Genomic DNA, 23,703 nt, shown 5'->3' on the forward strand with positions numbered 1-23,703 from the left:
GTGTGTAAATGTTCACCATCTGTGCACAGGACAACATTACAGTTGAGTTGTACTCTACTCGCAGTAAGTGAAAAATTAGACTTTTTTTTAATAGTACAAAAGTCTAAGGCTCCAACAAGTAATTATTTTTATTATAAGTAAATGTGCCATTTTTTCAGCCATCATTGCATCTACAAGAGGTTAGAATACACTCTGGGCAGCGCTACTTCTTCATCCTGTCACTTTGGACTGAGGGCAGACTGGACACTACAGTGACTCACTATCACAAAGTGGTATTACAATACAGGATGGGCTGGGGGTGGCTGGTAAGCATGCTAAATTCAGTAGAAGAAGCGATAGAAATAGAAGCAAAACAAGAGTAAACATTAGCAAATAAAATACATATTGCTTGGAAATATGTCAACAAGCATATATAATGCTTACCATAACCACCATCTTAGTATGTTATTATGCTGGCATTTGCCAGGTAGCACAAAACACAAAAATTGGACTACAGCTGAACGGGAAGTTTTGCAGATACTAGGTCATAAACTAAAGTATTACAGAAATTACAATTTTGACCTGATGATGGTGCTACAGTAAGGTCTCACCCTGTGGAGACCATGAATGTCTCAACCATAGGGCATGAACAAAATAGCAAATCCATCCAACAGTTGTTGAGATATATCAACATGCACATCCATGGATCCACGCTGCTAGCATGGCTGGCAGCGGGTAGCATGGTTAAACATTCATTCATATTTCTACATATATAATATAAAGGGCCTCCATTTTTTGACGTATTTTAAGTCAATTCAAGATTTTTTTAGTATTTATTTTCATATCAGTATTTCAGATTTGCTACTTCTAGATTTGTTGTTTGGTAAGAAATAATCAACAGAAGACAACCTGCACATTTTTCAAGGAGAAAAGATCACTTTAATTGAACAGTTGAGATGTCTGCAGCTAGAAGTGTAGATGTAGTCTGAAATCTATATCACTATTATTAAACTGAAAGACCAAATACTGTACAATATTCTACCAGTCAATTCATTTAACAAAAAGGCAGCCATGTGAAAGTTGTAATAACTAATGTGACTAGAAAATAATTCAATCATGGCATAACAGAAAAGAGGCAGAAAAAAACTTTGACCCCCAACCCCCACCCAAAAACAACCTCATTCCATGAAACTGCAAGAAAACTTATGCCCTACTTTGTCTGTCACACTTGAAAGAGGACATCGGTCATAATGATAATAAATGCAAACATAAAATATACTGTTCATATGTCCAAACCATTGAAAATCCTCTCAGAGGGGAAAAAAATAAAAACATGTAAAATGACATCATGTGACATAAATTACATCAGTGTATATTACAGAACACTACACAGCTCATTTCCTCTGTTATAAAACAACAGTGAAGTAAATGACATGGAAAAATACAACATTACAGCTTTATTAGCTCAAATAAAACTTTTGAAAAGGTCACTCAAGAAAACAGACGGAACAGAAATTGTTCTTCATGGTCAAATGGATTTTTGGCCCAATAACCACACACATCACTATATTTAGCCAGTAATGTTGAATAAGTGGATATTCTAGTAATTTCATTCATTTCATGTTTCATTCATTTTCTGTTCCAGGAAAACTATGTTTCTACATTAATTTGTGAAAAGTTCTTTTAAAATCATGAATCAAACAAGCGTATTTGTTACAACAAAAAACACCAGGTCAGTGACTCTGACTCTATCTGACATAGCCATGTGTTCCCAGTTATGCTAACTTTTGCACACACATTCATAATGTTGAAAGTGACTAAATGACTTCTTATAGCAACCTTAAAAGTAAATGCTGAACTATTTTAAAGGACTGTAGTTTAGACTGGCAGTCTAATTCAGAATTGATGCAGACAAAAGTATAGTAAAAAGCAGTAGTATCTAGCAGGTGTTAGATGGTGAAAGGCTGTACTGATAAAAAATCTCAGCCCAGTGGACAAACGTGTGAACTCCTGAAATACATTATCAGATTAAATTGCACATATGCAAATGAATAATCAATTATTTAACAAACTGGTCATGTAGCTGAAACATTCACTGTCTATTGTACAGTCATACTTTGGATTTTGTATGCTGTAATCACTTCCAGAATTTGTTGCCTGATAGATTACTTTCCCTTGTGTGCTCCTTTTTCTTTCCACAAGAAATTAATTTTCAATCATTGTCAAAGCTCTGAAATGAATCTAACAGCCAAGACTTTCCATCTGTGACTGTGCATTTTGTTCAGCGGTTGAGGCCTCAATGAGAGTATCTCGCATAACCGTTCTCAGGATAGAGGGAAAGCTCCTCTGTGCTGCTGAGCCCATTGTTAAGTTCTGAAAAAGATGACAGAAGAGTATTAATGGTGATATAACTCTCTTTACTGAACAGAATACACACATTTTGATATAACTGATTTAGCTGGAATTTCTACATTTTTATTTTTTTGCAATTTTTGGAGTTTGTTTCATATATATATATATATATATATATATATATATATATATATATATATATATATATATATATATATGATGGCCTGTTTTGACATGTGTTGTGAACATAAGTAGACAGCAATGGAGCTCAAAATTAACTGTTTTCTGTTGCTGAACATTGAATATTAAAGGGAATATATAGAGGAAGTCTTATATGAGAAAATATGAGTTAAATAGCCTGATGTTAAAGATCAATGATTGAATGAGTTCTTGGTAAAATGTCAAAATCATTAAATTATTATTATTGAATGAATATAATTATCAAATGAATAAGTTATTGCTGAAATGCTGAATAATATATATAATAACAGGCCACTACTAGTGGCTGGACTGGAGCTGTTATGAGGATGAGTACACATTCAAGCAGGAGGCAACTGAGGAAAACCAAAAGGTGAAAAATCACCAGCTGTTGCATTATTGGCCATTTGTCCTCTGTTGTGGTGCTGAGTGGAGAGCCACTGTTAAGAAATTTTATAAAGCATCTATACATTTTCTGCAATATTCTTAACCTCTCGCCAAGTGTTTCTGTTCCTTCTTCTTAATCTTTGTGGCTCTAAACAGGTAAAGGAAAGCTTTAAAGCACAAAAACTGTGCTCAGGCTTTCTCCCACCTGTCTGTTTTGTATGTGCATCCTTGTTTTCCAGCAGTGAAATTGTATCCATTACAAACTTGGCTATATGCTGTAATAATAATTAGATGTATGTGTGCCCACTACAGGAGCTGATCTGGGAGCTTAGACCTTCCAGGGGCAAATGTAGTCAGAGCTGCACCTGAGAATATGAGCTTCTCCTTCATGATGTTAACATCCCGACTGGGCCGTGGCACCACAGCACTCAGCATAATCTGTTCTGGGTTGTAGTTCTGCATCCCGCTCATCCTCCACCTGTTACAGCACACGCAAATACACACCATAGCAAGGATATAATTCCACACAAGGCAGTGATTCCAGCTGTGTCATTACTCCTTTTAATTCAGAAGTAGTGATGCATATAAAATTCTATACTTATAATAACTGCACACTGATATACAAGAGGTAAACAAGTGCAGTGAAAGAAAGAGTGAGAGAAAAGAGGGAATCTGCCTTTGGGTATTGGGCAGAAAAAGCACAAGGACAGACAAGGAGGCAGAAACAAAGGCCAAGGCAGTGGCAGCAGTTACCTGATCATATGATAGCTGACAGATGCCAGGGGGCAGCAGAGGAAGGTTGCATGCAGATCAGGCAGAGCACAGCACAAAGTAAGAATGTCAAAGGAGAGAGAGAGGACAGGGAGACAGTGAGAGGTTATAGCATGGAGGACAGACATGGAAACATTCAGAAGACAAAGAAAAAGAAAAGGAAGAAAAGAGCAGAACGAACAGTCAGTGTAGACACAGCAGACAGTACAAGACCAAGGCCCAGCTCAGGTCCAATCAGACTCAGAGGCTGGTGTCAGCAACCTCAGCTCTTTTACATTTGAAATCTAGTAAATTCTCTATATGGGCGTACATACTGTTTAAACACAGTGCCAGACAACATTCAGATAATATTTGTTTTGATTTTGCCTGTGTTTTATTTGAATCGTTTTTAAAGGCCTACAAAAAAAGCAAAAATTAGAGGAGGACTGAAAAAAATAAACATAATCTTGTGCAGTAGGAATATTTCCTGCCTTCCTATTCTGGTAATCATCTTGTCATCCCTCATATTTCTTTTGTGACTCCCTGTGTCCTGAAATCAGATCATACATCACAAATGATGTTCCATAGAGTAAATGAATGCTTTCTGTAAATATAGTGACAGTAAGATGAAAACATTTCTGTATTCTTTCTTTTTTGATGACAGGTGTTTATGCATGACAGTTCAAACTGTACTTACTTCTGAAAGCAGAAAACCCCTATGACTATGGCGAGAGAGACAAGATCTGAAGAGATCCAGATGAAGTCGTAAGCATTCTGGCTCTGCAAGACAAGAAAAAAAGAAAAGTAGTTTCCAGTCAGCACCACTGGAGGTCACCATCAACATGCATGTAGTGTGAAGCTAACACAAGGCACTGACTAAAGCAAAAGCCTGTTGGACAGCTGCTTTTGAGTTCAAATCTGTGCCCTTGTCTCAACCTGTCTCGGACTCTTTCCCAGGGTCCTGTTGTTGTCTAACGCCATGCTGAGCTCCCTCATATTTCTCTGCGTCCTTGCCCTCGAGTCTTGCTGGGCCCTCGTCAGTCTCTGTCCTCTCTCCTGCTGTCCTCTTGTCTCGCTGTGTGACCTTGCCTGTCTGTGTGTGTGTGTGTGTGTGAGATGCCAGATGAAAGAGAGAGAGAGGCAGAGGAGAACTATTTACCATGAGCCAGATGGGGTAAGGCACCTTTCGGAGAACTTGAGGGGCATCAGAGGACACAGAAGGCACCCCGCTACACCACAGAGTGGAGTAGAGCCAGGGCTCATTCACTGGGTAGACGGTCACACTCACATTATTGGCCAGATACTCCCTGGAGGAGGGAAAAATACATGTCAGCACCCCCCTTTCACTCCTTAGCTCATTTTACTCTCTTGTTACAGCACTCTGCTCTTACATGATCATTTACAGTCACAGGAAAACATTACCACAGGAAAACAATACTTTCTGTGGGTGAGAAATACATGCACTGTGAACCTTATAATATTTTATCTAAAGATGCTATGAAATTTTGTGTGGCTGGTTTAATGATCATAACAATGTTCGAAAACTTAGATTATCTGTATTTTTTAATTTCATCTGTCCTCTTTTCACTAGTTTGGACTGGGTGGGGCTCACTTGACTAAAGGTGAATTTTACTGACAGAATTTTAGACCATTTGAATCTAAATCTGATGATTATTTGCTCAGTCAATAAAATGTCATCAAACCACATCGACACAGTCCTGATGAAGTAGATTAGCTGAGTCACTGACAGATAAATTGTCGAATGCTGAAGTTTGACTCTTGCTCAGATAGTTTTGAACAAGTTTTAGCTGCTTAAACCTTGAAATTATTTATCCTTTCACTCTTGTGACATTGTAAGATTCATGATGGACAGTTTTGTTTTTTTTTTTAAAAAAAGGAACCAAATTGATGCAGCAGAACCAGACAAAACCTGGCACCTACATTATCCACAATGCAACTCAACTGCCCACAGTTCAGCTGGTAAGCTCACTTCTTTCTAACGCCACACCCTTATTCTTTAAAAACATTTTCAAACTTGTAGTCTCAGGACACAACATCACTTGAAGACTTGAAGATCCGACTCAACACAGCTCCGTCTGAAGCCAAAAACTGTTTATGCAACTTTCAGTATCAAATCTCTTTATACTTCGGACAACTTGACTTGACATTGTTCTCGTGTTCGTTTACCCCCGCACCTTTTCTACTTCAACTCAGCTGAAGATCAATTCAGTGGTTTGCAGTCAAAAACACATTAATTGGAGCATGGAAGACGTTTGATATTTGCTCATGAATATGAATGGGTTGTAGTAGAGTTCCACTTAAATTAAGTATCTATATAATTTTCATGAGAGAGAAGTCAAAATTGCAACAGAAAAGTATTTTCTCAGATAACAAAGCTCCCTCTCATCTCCTCCATAATTTTTCAGAGCACTTTCCTCGTTGCTCAGCAGTAGATGTTTGTCCTTACTGTATGTCTTTGTGGCTGGCCTTGCCATAGTGCAGGGTCAGGCTTGTTATTCCCCTCTGTCTTATCTCCTCCACCGACAACTTCTCAGTTGTGGTTTGCTGAAGCCCTCGGACCCTCCCCCTGTCAGTGTCGGGGGTCCACGTCACCTGGCAAAAATACATATGACGAGGAAAGACCCCGATCAGACAGAATGCAGCAGAATGTGCTTTGTATTCAGAAGCCATTACAATATCAATGCAAAAAGGTGCTCCTTGTAGGATTTAAAATATAAATATTGATGTTAACAAATCAAAAGTGATATGTTACCATAAAGCAGTCCAGTGTCACACAGTGGCTTACAAGGTAAATTAAGAATACTATAGGACAATAGCAACTGTCAATCTGCTCAGTGACAGTGGTTCACGTATTCATGATTTACTAACTACAAGCAGCACCTTTAAGTTATGAAAGGATGATTATGAAAGGACCTACAGTCCTCACCCGCTTCTGGGAAATCCCTGCTTTCTGCACAGCCCACAGTGTATCCATGAACCAGCTCCGATAGCGTGGGTGCTCTGCTGGAGGTTTGCGGATGTTAAGCAGTGCAGAGCTGTTGGCCCTGGCCGCCAGACGCAGCATCTCCACCAGGCTGCAAACAGACTGGTTTCCTATTCTGCTCCGGTCCTTTGCTGACAGGGTTTCCACTGTCCAGTAGGGGTCACTCTGGACGCAGAGGGAAGTAACAGAACGCCAGACACTGAGACTTAATGAGTCTGTAGAGTGATTAATGGAAACATGAGAAACCTCTCGCTTCATTTTGTGTTGGATATATACAGTTAATTTGTGCCTTGCTTCTTTAGTCATATTCTCATATTTGATTTTTATGTTGTTAATATATACACGTTCCTTTGTTCTGTTGTGCATCATTTCACTTAAAAGAAATGACAGCATTTACATACTTATTTCCATTGCAAACATCCAGTTTGTAGTTTAAGGTTTTAGTCTGTTTCATCAATAACTCCTGTCCTGTTCTGCAGTTATATTTCATAACCTCAAAATATTGTCAATAATTGGGAAATCTAATTAATTTATAAAGTACTTCATTCCATCATTTAGCTGTGCTGCTTATCCTTATTATGTTTTATTGTTTATTTTTTTAAATAACAGAGTATGGTAAATGATGTGATTCTGATGATGCCATCCAGGGAAAAATCCATTTTCTAGCTGTGATGGACTTTACATTGATAGAATGGGGGTGACTTGAGATGAAGTGGATTTCAGTACCTCCAAAAACCACTGGCCTGCATTCAGAGAGCGAAGCTCTGTCCAGTTGAAGAAAGAGGCATCATCAAACTGTCTGCCTGGAAAGACCTTACTGACATCTGTGGTTCGCCTCAATGTGCGGTCTCGCATTAGGAATGGAACCCCATCAACACTGGGAGAGACAAAGTGGTCAGAAAATGTTGTTTAAACCACGTATTCTGTTGCATCTGTCTCATTAACTGAATACTGAATAATCTATATCTCAGCTGGGGGACCTATATGTGGAACTTCAGAGCTCACAGAATTCATTAAAAATGAATATGTCAGGATTAAAATGTTATTAATGTGTGATTAATAACCTGATAGTGACGTCGGCCTCCAGGGAGCTGGCTCCATGCTGCAGGGCTCTGTTAAAGGACACCATGGTGTTCTCTGGAGCCAGCTGGGGTGGAGAGGAGACAGACAGAAGGGCTACTGTCAGTCACATCAACAGGGAGTGATATATTTATTATAAAACAACACATAAACAGAGAAGCATGATTTGCTGATATCACATTTGAGTGATATTATTTTAAAGTGAATTTATGCTGCTTTAAAGTGTATTTATGCTAATTCACTCAAGCAAAAAACTTAATTACTTTTTTTTTCTCTTTAAGTCAGGATTTAACCTCCTAACTTTTTCAAAGAGATAATATTTGGTCAAACCATGACTAAAAAAGGCAGTGGCTAAATGATAAAAACCCATTTAATTCCTGATAAAGGTAGCTAGCTTGGCAGAGTAGCAGTAACTGCCATCTCAGTCTCTGACTCTTGTGGAATTAATGAGGTGTGATGAGGTTAAGATATCAAAAATTCAAGTGTATTAAATTGTGAATGAATTGTTCATATTTCTTTACGTTCAATGAATTAATCTCTTCATTTGTTTTGATGCATGGTCTTGTTACTCTGCTAGCTTCATTCAATATTCTGTCACTGTAATATCAGAGAGCTGGTTGGTCAGTGATTATAAAAAACAAAACTTGTTAATTTACCAAAACCTGTTAGTCTGTCTGCTTTTCTTTTTTTTATCTGTGAATTGTTTAAAACCCGAGGTGAGCAAAGCAGTGAAAACCAGGTGAGTTGTGTGTGTGTATGTGTGTGTGTGTGTGTGTGTGTGCCTTTAGAGGCAGGGAAACACAGCTCTGAACATCACTGTACATTTGTTCATAGCCAGTCATCTGGAATAGTATTTGCTTGGCCAGCTATGAGATAACAGTTCAGTGTGTTGTTGGCTGTCATGCTCACAGACCCTGACGACAACACATACTGAAGCAGTATACCATTCTGCGCTGAGTCAGATACACGTTAAAGGAGTCTGTGCTGTCCTGACTCAAGAATACACAAACTGATCTCCTGGCATGCTAAGCAGACATGATTCTGAGAAGAACTCATAATAAAAAATATTCAAAACATCTGAACACCATTTTTTCAACCACAGGTCTTGGCAGTGTCATGTTCTTCCCACAGAGCTGCACATCATCCTTCTGAATTAACTGGATCAGACAGTGAAGTCTGGCAAAACACCAACTCACCATAGGAGCCCCCCGTCGACCGATGATGTCTGGTCGAGGTTTGAGGCTGTGGCGGTCCATGATGCAGGGGCAGGTGAATGTAAGTGGGGCTAAGTAGATAGCCAAGAGGATGATGATGTAGATCAGCAACACCATCACCTGGAAATCTAAGAGGGAGGAGTGAGAGTCCCCTTATTCATCTTCTTCTCATCTTATCTTATTGTGGCAATAATTTGGTATCTTTGCCTGTGTTGGTAAGTACAACAGTTAATCTCTTACTATCAGAGAGGCCGAAATAATTAGCAAATAACAATTAAACCAGATAATCTCTCTGCAAAGTTCATTCTTAATCATACAACATTAATGTCACTTAATGGCTTATTTTCATTTTTAATTTTCCTTCAGCCTAAAATCAAATGGATTAAATCTTATTTGAAAGCAGTTTACTGAGGTTTGACTAAAATGCTGATTCTTGTGTTCACAGCATTTTTGTCAGTTTATCCTCTGATGACTAAGAAAAGGTAAAAATATCAGTGTTTCCGTTGACTAAAACTAGACTAAATTGTTTTCTCTGTCTAAGAGGAAAGTAAAATATCAAGCGTATTAGTTTACTAAAATGGACTAAAAATAAAAGGGATTAGGTTGACTAAATCTGACTAAAACTAACCTGGACTCAGAGTAGTACTACATTCATGCAGTCATAAAAATGATCTCTTGAGTCCTTTATAAACCAAAGAAATGCTAAGTAGACATTCTGCTCAGTGGAAGTGGACAGGCAATCTTTACTTGAAATACAAATCACTACTTACTGGATCTGTCTCTGCGGACCACATATCCAGCCACCAACCAGCTGATGGCTGTGACTGTTGCCAGGGCTCCGATGTGCAGGAATGGTGCTGTGGACTGGTAACAAAACATAAATACAGAAGAGTGCTGTTAATTAGTGGTTTCTTATTAGAGAGAGTATAACAGAGTGCCACGTTTGGGTAATAAATACATGTGTCAGAGATAAATAGGTTGACGATCAAGCTCTTTTTGAGTGTGTTACAGGGGAAGTAGAGCAAATTAAATTGCTCTGTCTCTCATAAAAACTAATCTATGAATAAAACCAATACATGTACTAGGTGTTGATATGTTTTTTTATTATTATTATTATAACTGTGTTGTTGATTCACTTCCAGTCAATTAATAGCTGTGTTTAAAGAGGAAGCCATAGCATTACAAAGACACTGTGTTGCATTTTTTCGGCACTACAGACACTTAAATGACTGGAAAATCCTTAAAGGAATAGTCTGACATTTGGAGAAATGAACTGATTTGCTTTCTTACAAATAATTGGTGAGAAGACTGTTACCACTCTCAGATCTGTCTGTTCAATATGAAGCCTCAGCCAGACTGGAAACAGGGGCAAACAGCTAGACTCTCTGAAGGTAACAAAATCCACCTCCCAGCACTTTTACAAATCAATAAGTTGGAAACTGTCACTATTATATACTGTATTTAATTTTAATCAAAGAGTATAGAACTATATAAAAGCAAAAAGAGAACATGCATTAAACTTAAGGTCAATTCTTGTCATTTTGATTCCAGACCAACCTGCAGTGATACAAGCAGGATGTCCCACTCATCTCCCCATATGTCATCAACAGAGACGACACCAGAGATAGTGGTGACTAGTGTCGCCAACACTCCAATCTGTGGAAGTGAGACACAATGATGAAGTCAGTTATTATTTTGAAAGTGTGTTTGGAGCAAATTCATGGCAGCAGTTGAAGATGTAAATCACAGCACCTTGTGGACCCAGTAGAGGTTCAGCTGCTGGCCCAAGGATATATGGAAAAGAGCTAATATCTGAAAAAGAACCAAGATTCAGTGAGCTATAGCTTAAGATGTCAATAAGCAGGCCTGCTAACATTCAGGGGTTAGGAAAAAGACAGGTTACCAGTAAGAATGTAATGTAGCTGAATCCCACGGTGGTGGATGCAAGGATGGGGATGGTCTCATCCCTCCATTCTCCAGAGCGGTTGTATACTGACCTGGAGTGTGAACAGGAATGAGCTGACTGATCCGTGCTGTTGGTGAACATGCTGATCATAACAGACACACAGTGGGAAACCTGACTCACCAGTTAAACTCGTTGAAATCATTTTGAGCCACCAACCAGAAGTAGGCCCAGAAGAGAAGCAGGAGGAAAGAGCTGCACAAGATGAGGAACCATATACACTCCCACTGTAAAGAAAAAAGATTTTGAACTGTGTCAGGCTTGAGTTTGAGCCTTAATTCTATACCAAGGAATGAAAGAAAAAGCTCTGAGAAAAATATAAGCTTCTATAATTATTATTTTTAAGTCAACAATGGATCAAGTTATTATGTGTAATGTGTGAAGGGTTGGTCACAGTGACGAAACCACAGATAATTACCATCTCCCCTCAGCTCAAAGGAGCGTCGTAGCAGCTTTCATCTCACTGTTTTGGTTTCATGACCTGCAACTTCTTCTTTGTTTTGGTTCACTCTAACCTCTCTTATAGCATTGTTTCCAGATGCAGCAAGCAGTAGGCTACAGATCCCTCTGTAAACCAGACGCTCACAACTAAACAGCTGACAGACAACAGTAGCATCTAGCTGGGGAACGTAGTGAAACATTTAGCAGCTAAAGTACCAGATATTTACCCTGGGTATTTTTCAAAGCAGAGCTAAAAGTACAGTGAATATTTACCAGCTGGCCAGAGACATGACTCAGAATAAATGATAATGTTGGACCATGTCTGCAACACTATGAACTTGAATGAAGAATCAGTTTGGTTACTAATTCATTTTATTAAAATGATATACTCAGCAATGTAAAGGCCATTGAGAACTACAGTAGTTAAAAAAAGTCCAGTTTCCATGTTATCACTGAAACATGTTCTCTCATTACCAGGCTTTTAACCCCACACTGTACAGTCTCCTGGCTTGACATGTGGGGCAAAGGTATAGAGGAGAGTTTGTGCAACATTCAAGGACTCTTCCCTTCAGTAGTTAACAGGATTAGCAGTTAATGCCATGTGAAGGGGGGGTTGTAGAGTATGATAGGCCAGTCAACAGATCCTGTTGAGCACTGATCAGCTTTGCACCACACCGTGCCTGTCCTCACCATTTCCAGCAGCTTATATAAGAGGCTGGGAGGTAATTAGATGTTTGTGCAGGTGAAGAGTGGATGGCTGCACTTCACTAGCTGTGAAGTATACACTGAAAGGCTTGTGGAGGGTCTCACTTTTAGTTAGGAGAGGGGAGTACATGCAAATGCATCAGGGAATATCTTCTAACCTAATGCAGCCAGTAAAAATATGGCAGGTTAGGATATGACATGTACCAGGGGCTGTTTTTAATTGGCTTAGTAGCTACCTGGAGGTCGGGTGACTGTTCATGACTGCAAGGCACTGAGCCAGAGTCACGTTGTTATTTTAGCTCATGCAACCAAGCAACACCAAGTGACTGTCCTGTACTGCCACTTTTATGGTCTCTACAGATATTCACAGAAATGTTGTATTTCCCCCATGGCCCATATTTAAAATATCACACCGTTCCAACTAAATCACACCACTTGTCAAAATATGTAACATAAGAATATGATTTCTACATCTTGGTATCTATTCCGGCTCTGGTGGACTTGAAGTGGAGAAAAACATCTGAGAACTATGTGATGTGGTGATATGAAAGAAGCTCTGAAAACGTCATCAGATTATTAAATCACCTGATGTATCTCCATTTCCCCAGAGAATCTAACTAAATACATTTTTTTAATCATATGTTACCTGTCTATGCCTCCTCAGAGGCCTGCTGTTTGGTAGATTAGGATTCCAGTTTCAGGCAGAGGGTCACCAGTGGGGTCAGAGGAAGGCTGTGACAGGTCAAGTAATCCCTGGCTGAGAAAATCTCCTTGGTGATGAAAATGGTGACGAAGAGAAGCTTGTTCCTCAGTAATTACTGTCAAAGTTTCATTTAGCAAGGCAATAAGTAAGACAGGTCAGAGGGAGTGTCCACTCTGCCTCCACCAGTAGACACTACCTCTGACTAGAGACGGACAGTAAATTTTGGGGACATATTTTCTTTAAATTAAGAGACAAAATAACCATCCTGGAATGTCTATGTGTGGCTAATCCAGCCAATTAAATACATCACAAACTGACACAAAAATTCTCTAGTCCCGCTCGCTGATTTGTAACGAGACATTAAAGGGACTTAATTTCATCCATTCATCCAAAGTGTGGTTTTCCAACCCCTAACAGGCCTCTCTCACTGCGTAACACACTTCATTTCCAGAGGATCTGTGTGATAGCACTATGCTACAAGGTCCCTCCATCTCTCCAATTAGAATTGCTACTACCCATCAGCATCCATAAATCCTGATCTATGTGCTGACTTCACCATGATGAACCTCTCACTCCTTCTTTCCTCTGCTGCTAAATACTGTATAAAATGATCTGTATCAGACAAGGTCAGTGTCAGCTCAACATGGACACTGATGCATGCAGCTGTATTAATTGAGTATATGGGTATGCAAAGATATAATGTGGATATATTACATCACTATTTTCTCATGGAAATGGACATTTGCAATGGTAGGACAAAGTAGGACTGAATACCAGAATTCAACTGCTGATTATACTGGTTGTTCACCTGATTACAGCAATTACCTGAATCCTCTGCAGAGTCATGTTGTATATGTTATTATCACAATGTTTAATAGAGAAATAGCTACTATGTGCTATGACCAACACAAAACAAAAAAGAGACAGCTAATAATGTGAGAGTAAAATATCTATTTGACATTATATCACCTTAGAGGCTGATAGAAGTTTGCAAACATGTAAATGGCACAGTGGCTTTTTTAAAAATCTTGCAGACATGAAGCAACATTAGCATTCATTTGAAGCCCTTCCACCTGCTGAATGGTGAATATTCAGAAAAATAATGGCTTTTTAGCTGCTGAATGTTCTAATATATCCTCCAGTCAGTCTCTGTCTGCTGTTTGGTGCTGGTCAGGTAACGTACAGAGGTCTGAGGTTGATGGGAGCAGTGAGAGTGAACCAGAATGATAAAATTGCAGGTTGTAGAACAATAACAGTTTGCTGAGAGACACTGTAAAGCTGCATTGTTAATATTAAAATACTGATTACTGCAACTTTAAATGGTCATGCACACAAACTGGGCCATGAAGCCAAAGTGCACAGTTGCCACTCACACAGAGGCAGAGGTTCAGTGCTGATGATTTCTAACAGAACATTAAGCCTGAAACACATAGAAGCAACTGAGGCTGAAATCCACCCTGGATTAAAACACTGATTGTCTGTAATAATAAAATCAGGCCTAGATTACTGAGCTGCAGTGTAAACAGACACCAATTCAGTGCATGAATGCTAACCTCTCTGCTTGTGTTTCTGTCTCTACTGGACGCACTGTGTGTGTGACACCATGGAGCTTTGTAAATGGAGACAGAGAGGGGGGAGAGAGATCTGTGTGCTTGTATTTTTCCCCTTGGTCAGCACATCATCAGTGCCTGATTCACACATTCAGTAAATGGACTAATTTATGACCGAGCCACTGGCTCTTTGTGATAAGACACCCAGCAGAAGTAGCTATGGCTGCCCAGTGGGTATCCAACACAGCTGGGTGTCTGGCCCTGCCTTACACAGCCAAACACTGCACTGATTCTGCCTTACTGAAGGGATTGTTTTCCCCAGTTACTAGGGTCTGGTCAAGAAGCCCTTTAGGAATTTAAAGGAAAAAAATTAGGATGACATCAGCGTCTAACAGATTTGTTTTAGAAACAACCTTTCTGATTTAAAAAAATCCTAAAAGAATTAAAATAAACTTTAAATTATTAAACTACAAATTAGTTAAATAGCTTACTAATACTTCAGGAAGATAAGGTAAATGCTAAGATTGATTTTGATGCTTAACCCAAACAATCCTGTCTAACTCATATTAGGATGACAAACGTAACTTGAATTGACAGGAATTTATTTTAAACCCTCGTAGTATATCAATCCTGCCACTTGTTCTAATCATTTAAACCATTATTTTGGTAAAACTGCAAGTTACATTTTATCCATGCAATGGTGCATGTTAATATCTTAATAACCACTGTTACTTCTCCTACTTACCACACTTAACTACTGCTGAACTGTGATTGGAGGATGACGGAGAGGTTCAGTTTTTTCTCTCTGAGTGAGACACCTTTGTCTACTCTCTATTTTGCGTCATGAGGTTATAGTAAAAGTTTGGTTCAGTCCATTGAAGGAAGACAAATTAAGCATATTAGACATAACGCTGACTGCCATATAAGCTGCTTGTATGCTGCAAGCAGCTTTGGTTTCTTCTGTTTCATGTACAAAGGGGAAAAAACATGCTCACCATTTTCAAAGTGGGTATCTAAAAGTACCATTTTGGTATCATCCATCTGTGAGAACTTACAAGCTTCATATAACAATAGTGCAGTAATACAGTAAGGGATGAACCAATAAAAGTAAGGTATAGGTATGTTTTGATCAGAACACCAAGCAAATAATATTAGAAATCTTCTGGTTATTATAATGCTATCCATACTCTATGATCAGAGGAATTATCTTACCCTGGAGCTGTCGTCTTGGGAACGCTGGTAGCGTTTCCAGCGGCAACCATAGATCCCAGTGACAAAGGACACAAAGACCTGCTTCTCATAGACCTGTAAGGGTTGGTGTTTCACCATGCTCCTTCAGCCTCAACGCACCACCAGTCCCTTAACATCCCACACAGGACTGGGAATCCTGTGGAAGAACAAAGTGTTACTACACAGGACAAGCTCTCAGAAAATGAGCTCAGTCTTTATACAATTACATTTTTCATCAACATGCCACATCACGTCATGAGGTATATTTTCACAAAACAGCACAGAACATGTTGTTAGCCCTGGGCCTTGTTTAGAGTAACAACACCTGTGAGAGGAAGTCAACACACTGTTCAATAGTGAATCATGTCTGGGACACATACATAATAATATGGTGTATGCTCTACAGTCTCAAAGTCAGCCTTTACCCAACTAAGGATTTATGACGGTGGAAAAGTAGGCATTGGTAGGTATGTAGTGCCTATCTATGGTTATGGCTTAATCCTTAAAGAAGAACATCAACAGAAAAACCAAAGAGTCAGATGGTGACAGCATGTTGCCTTCAAACTCACTTCTGCCTCAGAGAAAAGCTTGTTGCCTTGGTGGCAGGTAAAAATGTCTTGGCACAGAGGGCGTTGTTTTTCATGGCTCTCTGGAAGACTTGCTGCTGTGCCTTGTCTCTTTAATTTCAGGCCCCTTTGTTACTCAAAAAAGAGATCTTGTGCCTTTTTTCACTTTTATTTTTTGATTTTCAGATTCGTCTGAAGTATCTTACAGACAGAATAGTGGAATTTTAGTTAATGTAATCTATAGCAATGTATGTGCTATTTATACATAATGCCTAAAAATAAAGCTGAATACTAGGAATAAGTTCCCAATCTGAGCATGTGACCTCCACAGCCTCTCTGTTTATAAAACACCTTGATGTCCTGGGTCCTGGTTTGTGGCAGTTCTTTAGAAAATGCTGACTTTCAAAGCATGCTTTTTTTCTTCTTCTTCTTCTTCTTTTTTTTTTTTTTTTTTTTTTTTTTTACAGTGTATTGATGACAATGTCAGTCTCTTAAAAAGTTGGTTATTTGGTTCAGGCTGAATATCTCAACAATTATCAAAGGGATTGTTATGAAATTTTGGACAGATATTACTGATCCCCAGAGGATGAATCCAACTGACTGTGATGATTCCTCACCTTTTCTCTAGTGCCAGTTTTACTGTATTAATTGACTTATTATGCTTAAAGAACAGACTGTTTCCCTCACACTAAAAGCCTCATGTTCTAGCCATGAATTGGGATCATCACAGTGTTTATATACTGAGCTGCAACTCTGTGTGTTTGGAGCGCTCTTTTTCCAGCTCTTGGTCATGTATATACTGTATGTACACTCCAGACCACTGGACTTCTGCAGTGAAACAAATCAAAGAAGTAAGTTTTCATGCACGAGTCCTACCCGCTGACTCTGGATGAGCCCATGAATGTGAGCCTCAACTGACTCAAACAAAGTAATTCTTCACCTGATGCACAGTGGTTGAGCAGCTAATAGATGCCACTGCTTGAAAGAGAAGCATGGGGCAGACTAATGGACAGCAGAAAACCTCCTCTGTTATCTAAACCAAGGTTAATAGTGGACCTGGGAAGAGAGCACAAGGTCACTCACCCTACTGGCTGAAGCCAAGAGGTAGCACAGTCTTAAAAGACATCACCATCAGAGTGATTTTGTCAGGGTTTTGGAAAGACATCCTAAAGAGTGCCACTGTGGGGCAGCTGCAAGTGTCACTGGTCACAATCGCCTGTCTCCCTGCAGGCAGCGTTTTACCCACATGACAAGAGAAGATGGATGAAGCATGCACCTTTGATACCACAGTCACAGTGACAACAGCCCTGTGTCAGAAAAACAAGGCCTCCTCATTTATTTCAATGAGATTACTGCCTTGGTACAGCAGGAGGGACACTGCTGAGGGGTTTGTGGGACCATTTAAAAAGTCCACCCTGATCCAAACACCACTTATGAAAAGAGAGCTATTTGGTGCTGGTGACCCCACAGTAACTCCCTCCATGACCATGGCTAATGTCCTGGACCACACTAACAGACCCTAAACTAACAATAAAGCTCAGCTGTAATAAAATCTTTACTCTTCTATTCTTTATCATTTTTGATAAAAGGTGGCAATTTCCCAGTCAGATAACAGTAGAAAAGGGCATGTTTCCCAGTCAACGGTCCTTAACAAAACAAACTGCTCCTTTGTCCTTATCTCTGAGCAGAGAAATTACAACATAACAGGAGGACCGGGCTGGCTGTGTCTGTGTGCTGCTAACACTCTGTTTCCATGTCACTTCCAAGATCTTCAGAAATTCAAAGGGGGAAACACTGGAGCAAACCTTAGCTTGACACACAGATGGCAAGCATTTTAACCTCTGAAAACTCTGACCTGCTGGTGGTGCCAGAGGAAAAGAATCACAGTAATCATCGGAATTTATCCTGTACTGACCTTCAAAATCTGTACTGAATGTCATGGAAATCTACCATATAATCTATTCAACGTATTTCACTTTGAAACAAACAAATGTCAGTCTTCATGGTGGAACTAGAGGACAAGTCAGGGGATCAGTGAAGTAAGTGACTGTGATTGTCTGTGCAAAATTCCATAATCCATCCAATAATTGTTGCGATATTTCAAATCAAAGTGATGTACTGGCCAAGGAACTGCAGACACCTTAACACCATTAAATTAAGCCACAAGAATGGCTAAAATGCTATAGATGAATGGGCAATGAATAAAAGTTGATTTGTTATTTGAAGAAGTAAAGGTAGATGGTATCTGCAATCTTTTCCTTCTCTTTCATAGTCAAAAGTCAGTACATTTCATGGATGGAAGATGAAAGATATCATGTTTAATTTCCCAGTGGATATGACTGACTGATTTAAAAACAGCATCCAACAGCTAGCTAGCATTTTGAGAATCATCCACCACTGCCTGGAAAATAGCTTGTGATGAGAACATGTACCCTATCCTTGACACCTTGGCAGCAAAGCTTGCTTTGTGATAAATCTGGGCTACAGATGGACAGTTTGCCAGCAAATCTCCTAAACAGGAGAAAAAGTACAAAAGAAATCCCCTTGATATCACTGTCTTCCATCATCGAACTAAAATCACATCAGAGCATCTAAAAAGGTAACAAAATCCCACTACAGCATTGTTGGGTATTGAGTTTTACATGTGTTATAATACTTGCATTATGCATTCTGTATCATATTCAGGTTTTCTCAGGGGATAAGCATGTGTGTTTGTTTAGGATTCAGTGCTAACCTTAATCTACACAGTTTTCAAAAGGAGGAAATTGTTGTGCATCCACCTTGGAGATCTTCATCCTTTCACTGTTGACTGGTTATTATATGGGAACTCCCATGCCTGAGGGAGCCTTCTCCTATATTCAGAGAAGTTGGCAGATTCCCAGTGTTCACATCCTGACCCCATCCTCAAACAAGGGCCAACTGGAGCTGAAATCACAGGGGCCTTATTCCAGCCAGGTTGGCCTATTGTCTCTTTGGCTTTCGACCATGGTGCTATCGTCACCGAGCTGAGGTCATCATGAGGTAAAACGGGACCAGTCATGGCTGAAACACTTCACTCATCTTTTGCTGGGGGATTTCTTGAAAATAACTCATAACTGCATAGATTAGGTCTGATATGTATTGATTAGAGGGATGTAAACATAAAAAGTTTGTCTTCCCATATCTGCTTTTCTTGTCCAGTAAACACAGACTGGACTAAAGGAAATGGAATTGATTTAGCCGAAGGTTGCTTCCTAATGTGGATAAAGTGGAAGTGTTTTCTCAAGAGGGACAGGTAAGTGTTTCTATCAGACATCAGGGATAATGCTCAGATGTTTTTAATGAAGCGAGGCTGTGCAAGGAACAAAGGCAATGCTTGTTGCTGCGAGTCATAAGACTGTATCATTAAAGAGATCCAAGGAAACACTGAACTGTTACTGGAAAGAGATAGGCAAAGTTCCTCTGGACAGAAAAGATGACCCTGCCATCATAAACTACCATTCCTTTGAAGAAATGTCCTCAATACAAACTCTATTTACAGTATAACCACTGTGAACACGTAGACACACACAGATCTGAGAACACTGGGCACACAAGTTTTAACCTCAGTAAATGTCATATTTGATGAACAAGCATCTATCTGATATAAATACACATTCAGTCTTATACTGCTTCATTTCATTGTTAGGAGTTGTGTGGTTTATTTTGTGCTGTGATGAGTCAGCAGTGTTGGTTGATTTGCTGCTTTACCTACAGAGTCAGGAACTGCTCTGTTGACTGGACTCTCAGCTCTAATGTCCATATTAATTTTTAATGTAAATTCTATTGTTTCTTTTAGCTTCTGTTACATACTGTGTACTGTATAGTCTCTCTATTTCAGGACATGCCTGTCATATCTGTTACAGTTGCATATACAACATTTGCACCCGTGCACAGTGGGCTTTGTGATGGCCTCTCATTCATCTGGCTTCAGGCCAGTTTACTGTCGTGAACCTGACATTTATCTGAGAGGACTTTACTACTCTCTTCACTTCCTTTCCAGCTTCCAGAAGTAACCTGGTCACGGTCACCATGCTCCTGAGGCTGTGGGCACCTCACTGTATCGAAGTTGTCAGTGGAGTTAGAATTATGTGCTCATTGAATAATAATACAATAATCCACTAAGTCTCATCCAACCAACTGCCATAGAGCCTCTGTCATATCTGGCTATTATTAGCCTTTTATCTCGGTCATTGTCGCCTCTTTCCAGGCTTCCATCGTTCACTCCTTCATGAAATTTATATATGCATGCATTAATAATATCCTTAATCTTTGAGTGGATTTAGCCAAAAATAGAGTTTCCATTAGTGCCACGTGCTCATTATCCACACAGAGGAAGGAGGTATGAGGGCACAGATTGGAAACAAAGCTGCTGTCTCAGCCAATGAGTTTTATGCCGAGCTTTTGTTAGTATTCTGTGTCCATCAGGTGGTCAGAAGACATGCAGTTCTGCTAGTTAAAGTGAGACCTGTTCCCTGGCCATGCACATCATCAGCCAAGTAACACCTGTCAGTTGTGAAGCAGTCTGAGATTCATTAAAGTCTGGCAGATAATGTAAGTGACGCTGCAGGAAGGCCAGGGTACAGATAGAGAAAACTGGTAGTCAGATATGTCCTCTACTAATCAGATTTGGGAGGACAAAAGCACAGACCAATGTAATTAAAGCTTGATTCATTTCTCCTGCAAAGGTGATGATGTCACCACTCAGCTGTCAAGGACCTTGTCCTTTTTTATCAAAAAAACAAACAAAAAAAAAAGAACAGTCAATAAATCAGCCTTTGAATACCCTCCTTAGCATTCAGTGCAGAAACTATATGTGGATAAATGAAGTACTGTATATGCAGGTACAGGGATCAAATAATAATATAATAGCTTAACATTTAACCAAGGAGCTTCTGTCTACATCCTCAGTTCGGTGTATCATGTCAGAAAGATGGTCTCAGTTGTTGACTGCATGGTGTGAAATGCAGTCATATCAAACTATAGTTCATTGTGTGTGTTACCATTTCTTATGTTTGCATACTTACCACTACTGACATTGATTTTCTATGTCTGTGCCAAAGTAATTGACACACAACTCAGTTCAGCAGCAAGTGTTACTGAAGTTGCTCAGTGAACAAATACAGCTGTAATTTTTTATCTACCATTATATATGTTCCTTTAAAGAGAGGTGAGACATAGTAGGATAGATATGCATGAAAGTGTCTTCAAACGATGTGTATGGAGAGGAAACACCCAGTGAGTACAGATGAACTCATAATTCCACCAAAGTAATCGCCAAACAAAGTGACAGTTAGATGGATTAGGTTTTATGAAGATAATCCGATAAAGTGCGCACAAACACTCACCTTACCTCCACCACAGTCTTTTCAACTCACAATGCTGGAAACGTCTGAAGCTCTCGGTTAATGAGTTATTTCCATGGATGTTGGCATAATGTCGTTTCTTCACTGCTGGACCTTCATTTGATAAGTCTGTAAAGTTACTTTAAGCGGCAGAATGAGACAAACCGATGGCGCACATCAGCCAACCTTATACCTGAACAGCGAACACAGTTTGAACGCAGAGAAAGTTTTGAACGCATGAAAAATACAGAGTGTTTCTATAAATGAGAGGACTGTGTCTCCTTGAATAAACCCTACCATCAGCGCTCATACAGAAGAGTTAAAAACTGTAATCCGTCCGACACGGTGTGGGTGGAGCTGTGAGCCACACTGCAAGAAGTGTCCAGTCAGAGCAGTTTTTAAACTTACCACAGAACTAACTGGTGTGTTAGAGCTGGTATTTTTTATAGTGTGCATAGTGACAATGTCTCAGGTAAATGGACCTGAGCAGGAACACTGTACTGTGCGTTACTGCTGGTGAGCATACAGGGAGAAATGTTAACTGGGGCTTTGGTGGCGATACTGTGATGATTCCATGGTGTTTTCATGTCAGTCACTTTTCCTCACTAAACACTTAAAGTGTCATTGTTTGAAGGATTTATAAATTGTAACAAATGGCTTTAACAATGACTAATGAATCACAGATATATATGACCACTTAGCTTCTGGACTAAAACTGGATAAAGACTGTGACCAGTCAAAAAACAATCTCCAATCCAAAATGTTATATACCTGACCTGTAAAAATGTAATATGTTATTATTAATCATTAATAAAAACCTGACTCATTACGATTTGTGCCTTACTAAAAAGTGCTATAGTAATTTTAATTTGCAAATCACAGCTAAACTGCGATTTAATTCAAGTTTGAGTTCAAATAATTACATACATAAAAGTCAGTTTCCACAGGTTAGTAAGGCTCACTTTCAACCTGAACTGCTTCAAAGTTCTGACTGAAGAATTTTGCCTCTGTCTGTGAGGTTAGAAAATAAGACTTTTTCTCAATTTCAACCGGTTTCAAGAACTTTAAAAACAGGGCAGTCATTCTGCATGTATAAAATTGTACAGATATGTGAGAGGATCTAACCCCCTCTGACATATTTTTTTCAGTTTTTCAGAAGCTTTTAAGCCTCACTAAAGGATCAAATATACAATTGATGTCTGGAGTGTGAGGAAACATCACTATTAACATATGGAAGCATCAAAACTCAGTCTTATTCCTCTCAGCAGCTTCTTATGGATATTCAAATTTCAGTGGGACAAGACATCTGAAACAGAGGAGATAGATGTAGGGAGGAGGAGAGACAACACACAGTGAGAAGTTATCTGGAATCATCAGAGATTTGTAGCACTATCTGTTACTCTAGCCCTGTGTATTTCATTGTGAAGACAACTGAGAGACATGTGTTGATGGACAGACTGTGTTTTAGGAGAGTAGATTAGACAATGACAGTTTTTACAGAAAATGTCTTCAGGTTTAGTGGGTTGAGAGGTATTTTGAGAGGGTTAAGTCAAGTATGTTGCAGGCTTCAAGTGTGGGTGGAGATCTCAGAAAGGAGAGATCAAAGGGGGATAAAAGAGAAATAATTTAATTAAACGTCTCGGTGGGGGAGGGGGGAGGTGGTGAGGAGGTTTGGAAAAGGTGACAGAGAATTTCCATGGTGCAGACATGGGCTCAAAGGCTTGAAGTGCAGATATAGGTGCAGAGATAGTGAAGAAGACATCTCAAATTATATCTGTTATTGTCATAGATCTTTACTGTTTTACTGGAGTGAAAGCTCCAAGAATAATTACTGGCAAATTTTGTGAACTTTATGTTATGAACTTTACATTTCTGACATTAGTCAGTAATGTTGAAAGGGTTTAATGACCTTTAGTGGTCAGAGAATGCACTCAGCATATAGAGAAACATAACATCTTCTGTGTATGCTGAGAAGAGCATATCACAGTAAAAGCTTGCTCTTCTGTGCTCATTCTACTAGACTATTTCAGCAAACTCATTGTTGTAACACTCAGTTGTAACACTAATATGCAGTAGTAACACTCACTTCCACATCACTGTATAAAATCCAACAGGCCATACGTTGCCAACAACTGGCAAAAAGGTCGAGCAGAGGAGTAAGGTTTTGTAAGAGATCTATTCCAGGCCCAGCAGTCAGAGATTAACCCTTGGCTTGGGA

At 39.3% G+C, this 23,703-nt stretch overlaps 1 protein-coding gene across 4 annotated transcripts; it reads right to left on the reverse strand.

The window, feature by feature from the left end:
- Window positions 1-891: 891 nt before the first annotated feature.
- On the reverse strand, window positions 892-21,819 carry gdpd5a (glycerophosphodiester phosphodiesterase domain containing 5a). Of its 4 annotated transcripts, none has more exons than XM_018692525.2 (17): window positions 21,494-21,819; window positions 15,539-15,713; window positions 11,051-11,154; window positions 10,868-10,961; window positions 10,717-10,776; window positions 10,522-10,620; window positions 9,735-9,828; window positions 8,947-9,092; window positions 7,735-7,817; window positions 7,397-7,547; window positions 6,605-6,835; window positions 6,134-6,279; window positions 4,826-4,973; window positions 4,364-4,446; window positions 3,670-3,684; window positions 3,282-3,394; window positions 892-2,352 (listed from the first exon to the last, which is right to left on the reverse strand). In XM_018692525.2, the coding sequence occupies exons 2-17, from the start codon at window positions 15,653-15,655 to the stop codon at window positions 2,276-2,278; spliced, it is 1,761 nt and encodes a 586-aa protein (XP_018548041.1). In that variant the 5' UTR covers window positions 15,656-15,713; window positions 21,494-21,819; the 3' UTR covers window positions 892-2,275. The 4 variants fall into 4 exon arrangements, with proteins under 4 accessions (XP_018548041.1, XP_018548042.1, XP_018548040.1 ...); XM_018692526.2 differs by having other exon boundaries at window positions 6,614-6,835; window positions 21,489-21,819; XM_018692524.2 differs by having other exon boundaries at window positions 21,489-21,819.
- Between the last annotated feature and the right edge of the window lie 1,884 nt (window positions 21,820-23,703).

Source organism: Lates calcarifer, linkage group LG20 (genome assembly GCF_001640805.2).
Source record: "Lates calcarifer isolate ASB-BC8 linkage group LG20, TLL_Latcal_v3, whole genome shotgun sequence".
Lineage (NCBI taxonomy): Eukaryota > Metazoa > Chordata > Actinopteri > Centropomidae > Lates > Lates calcarifer.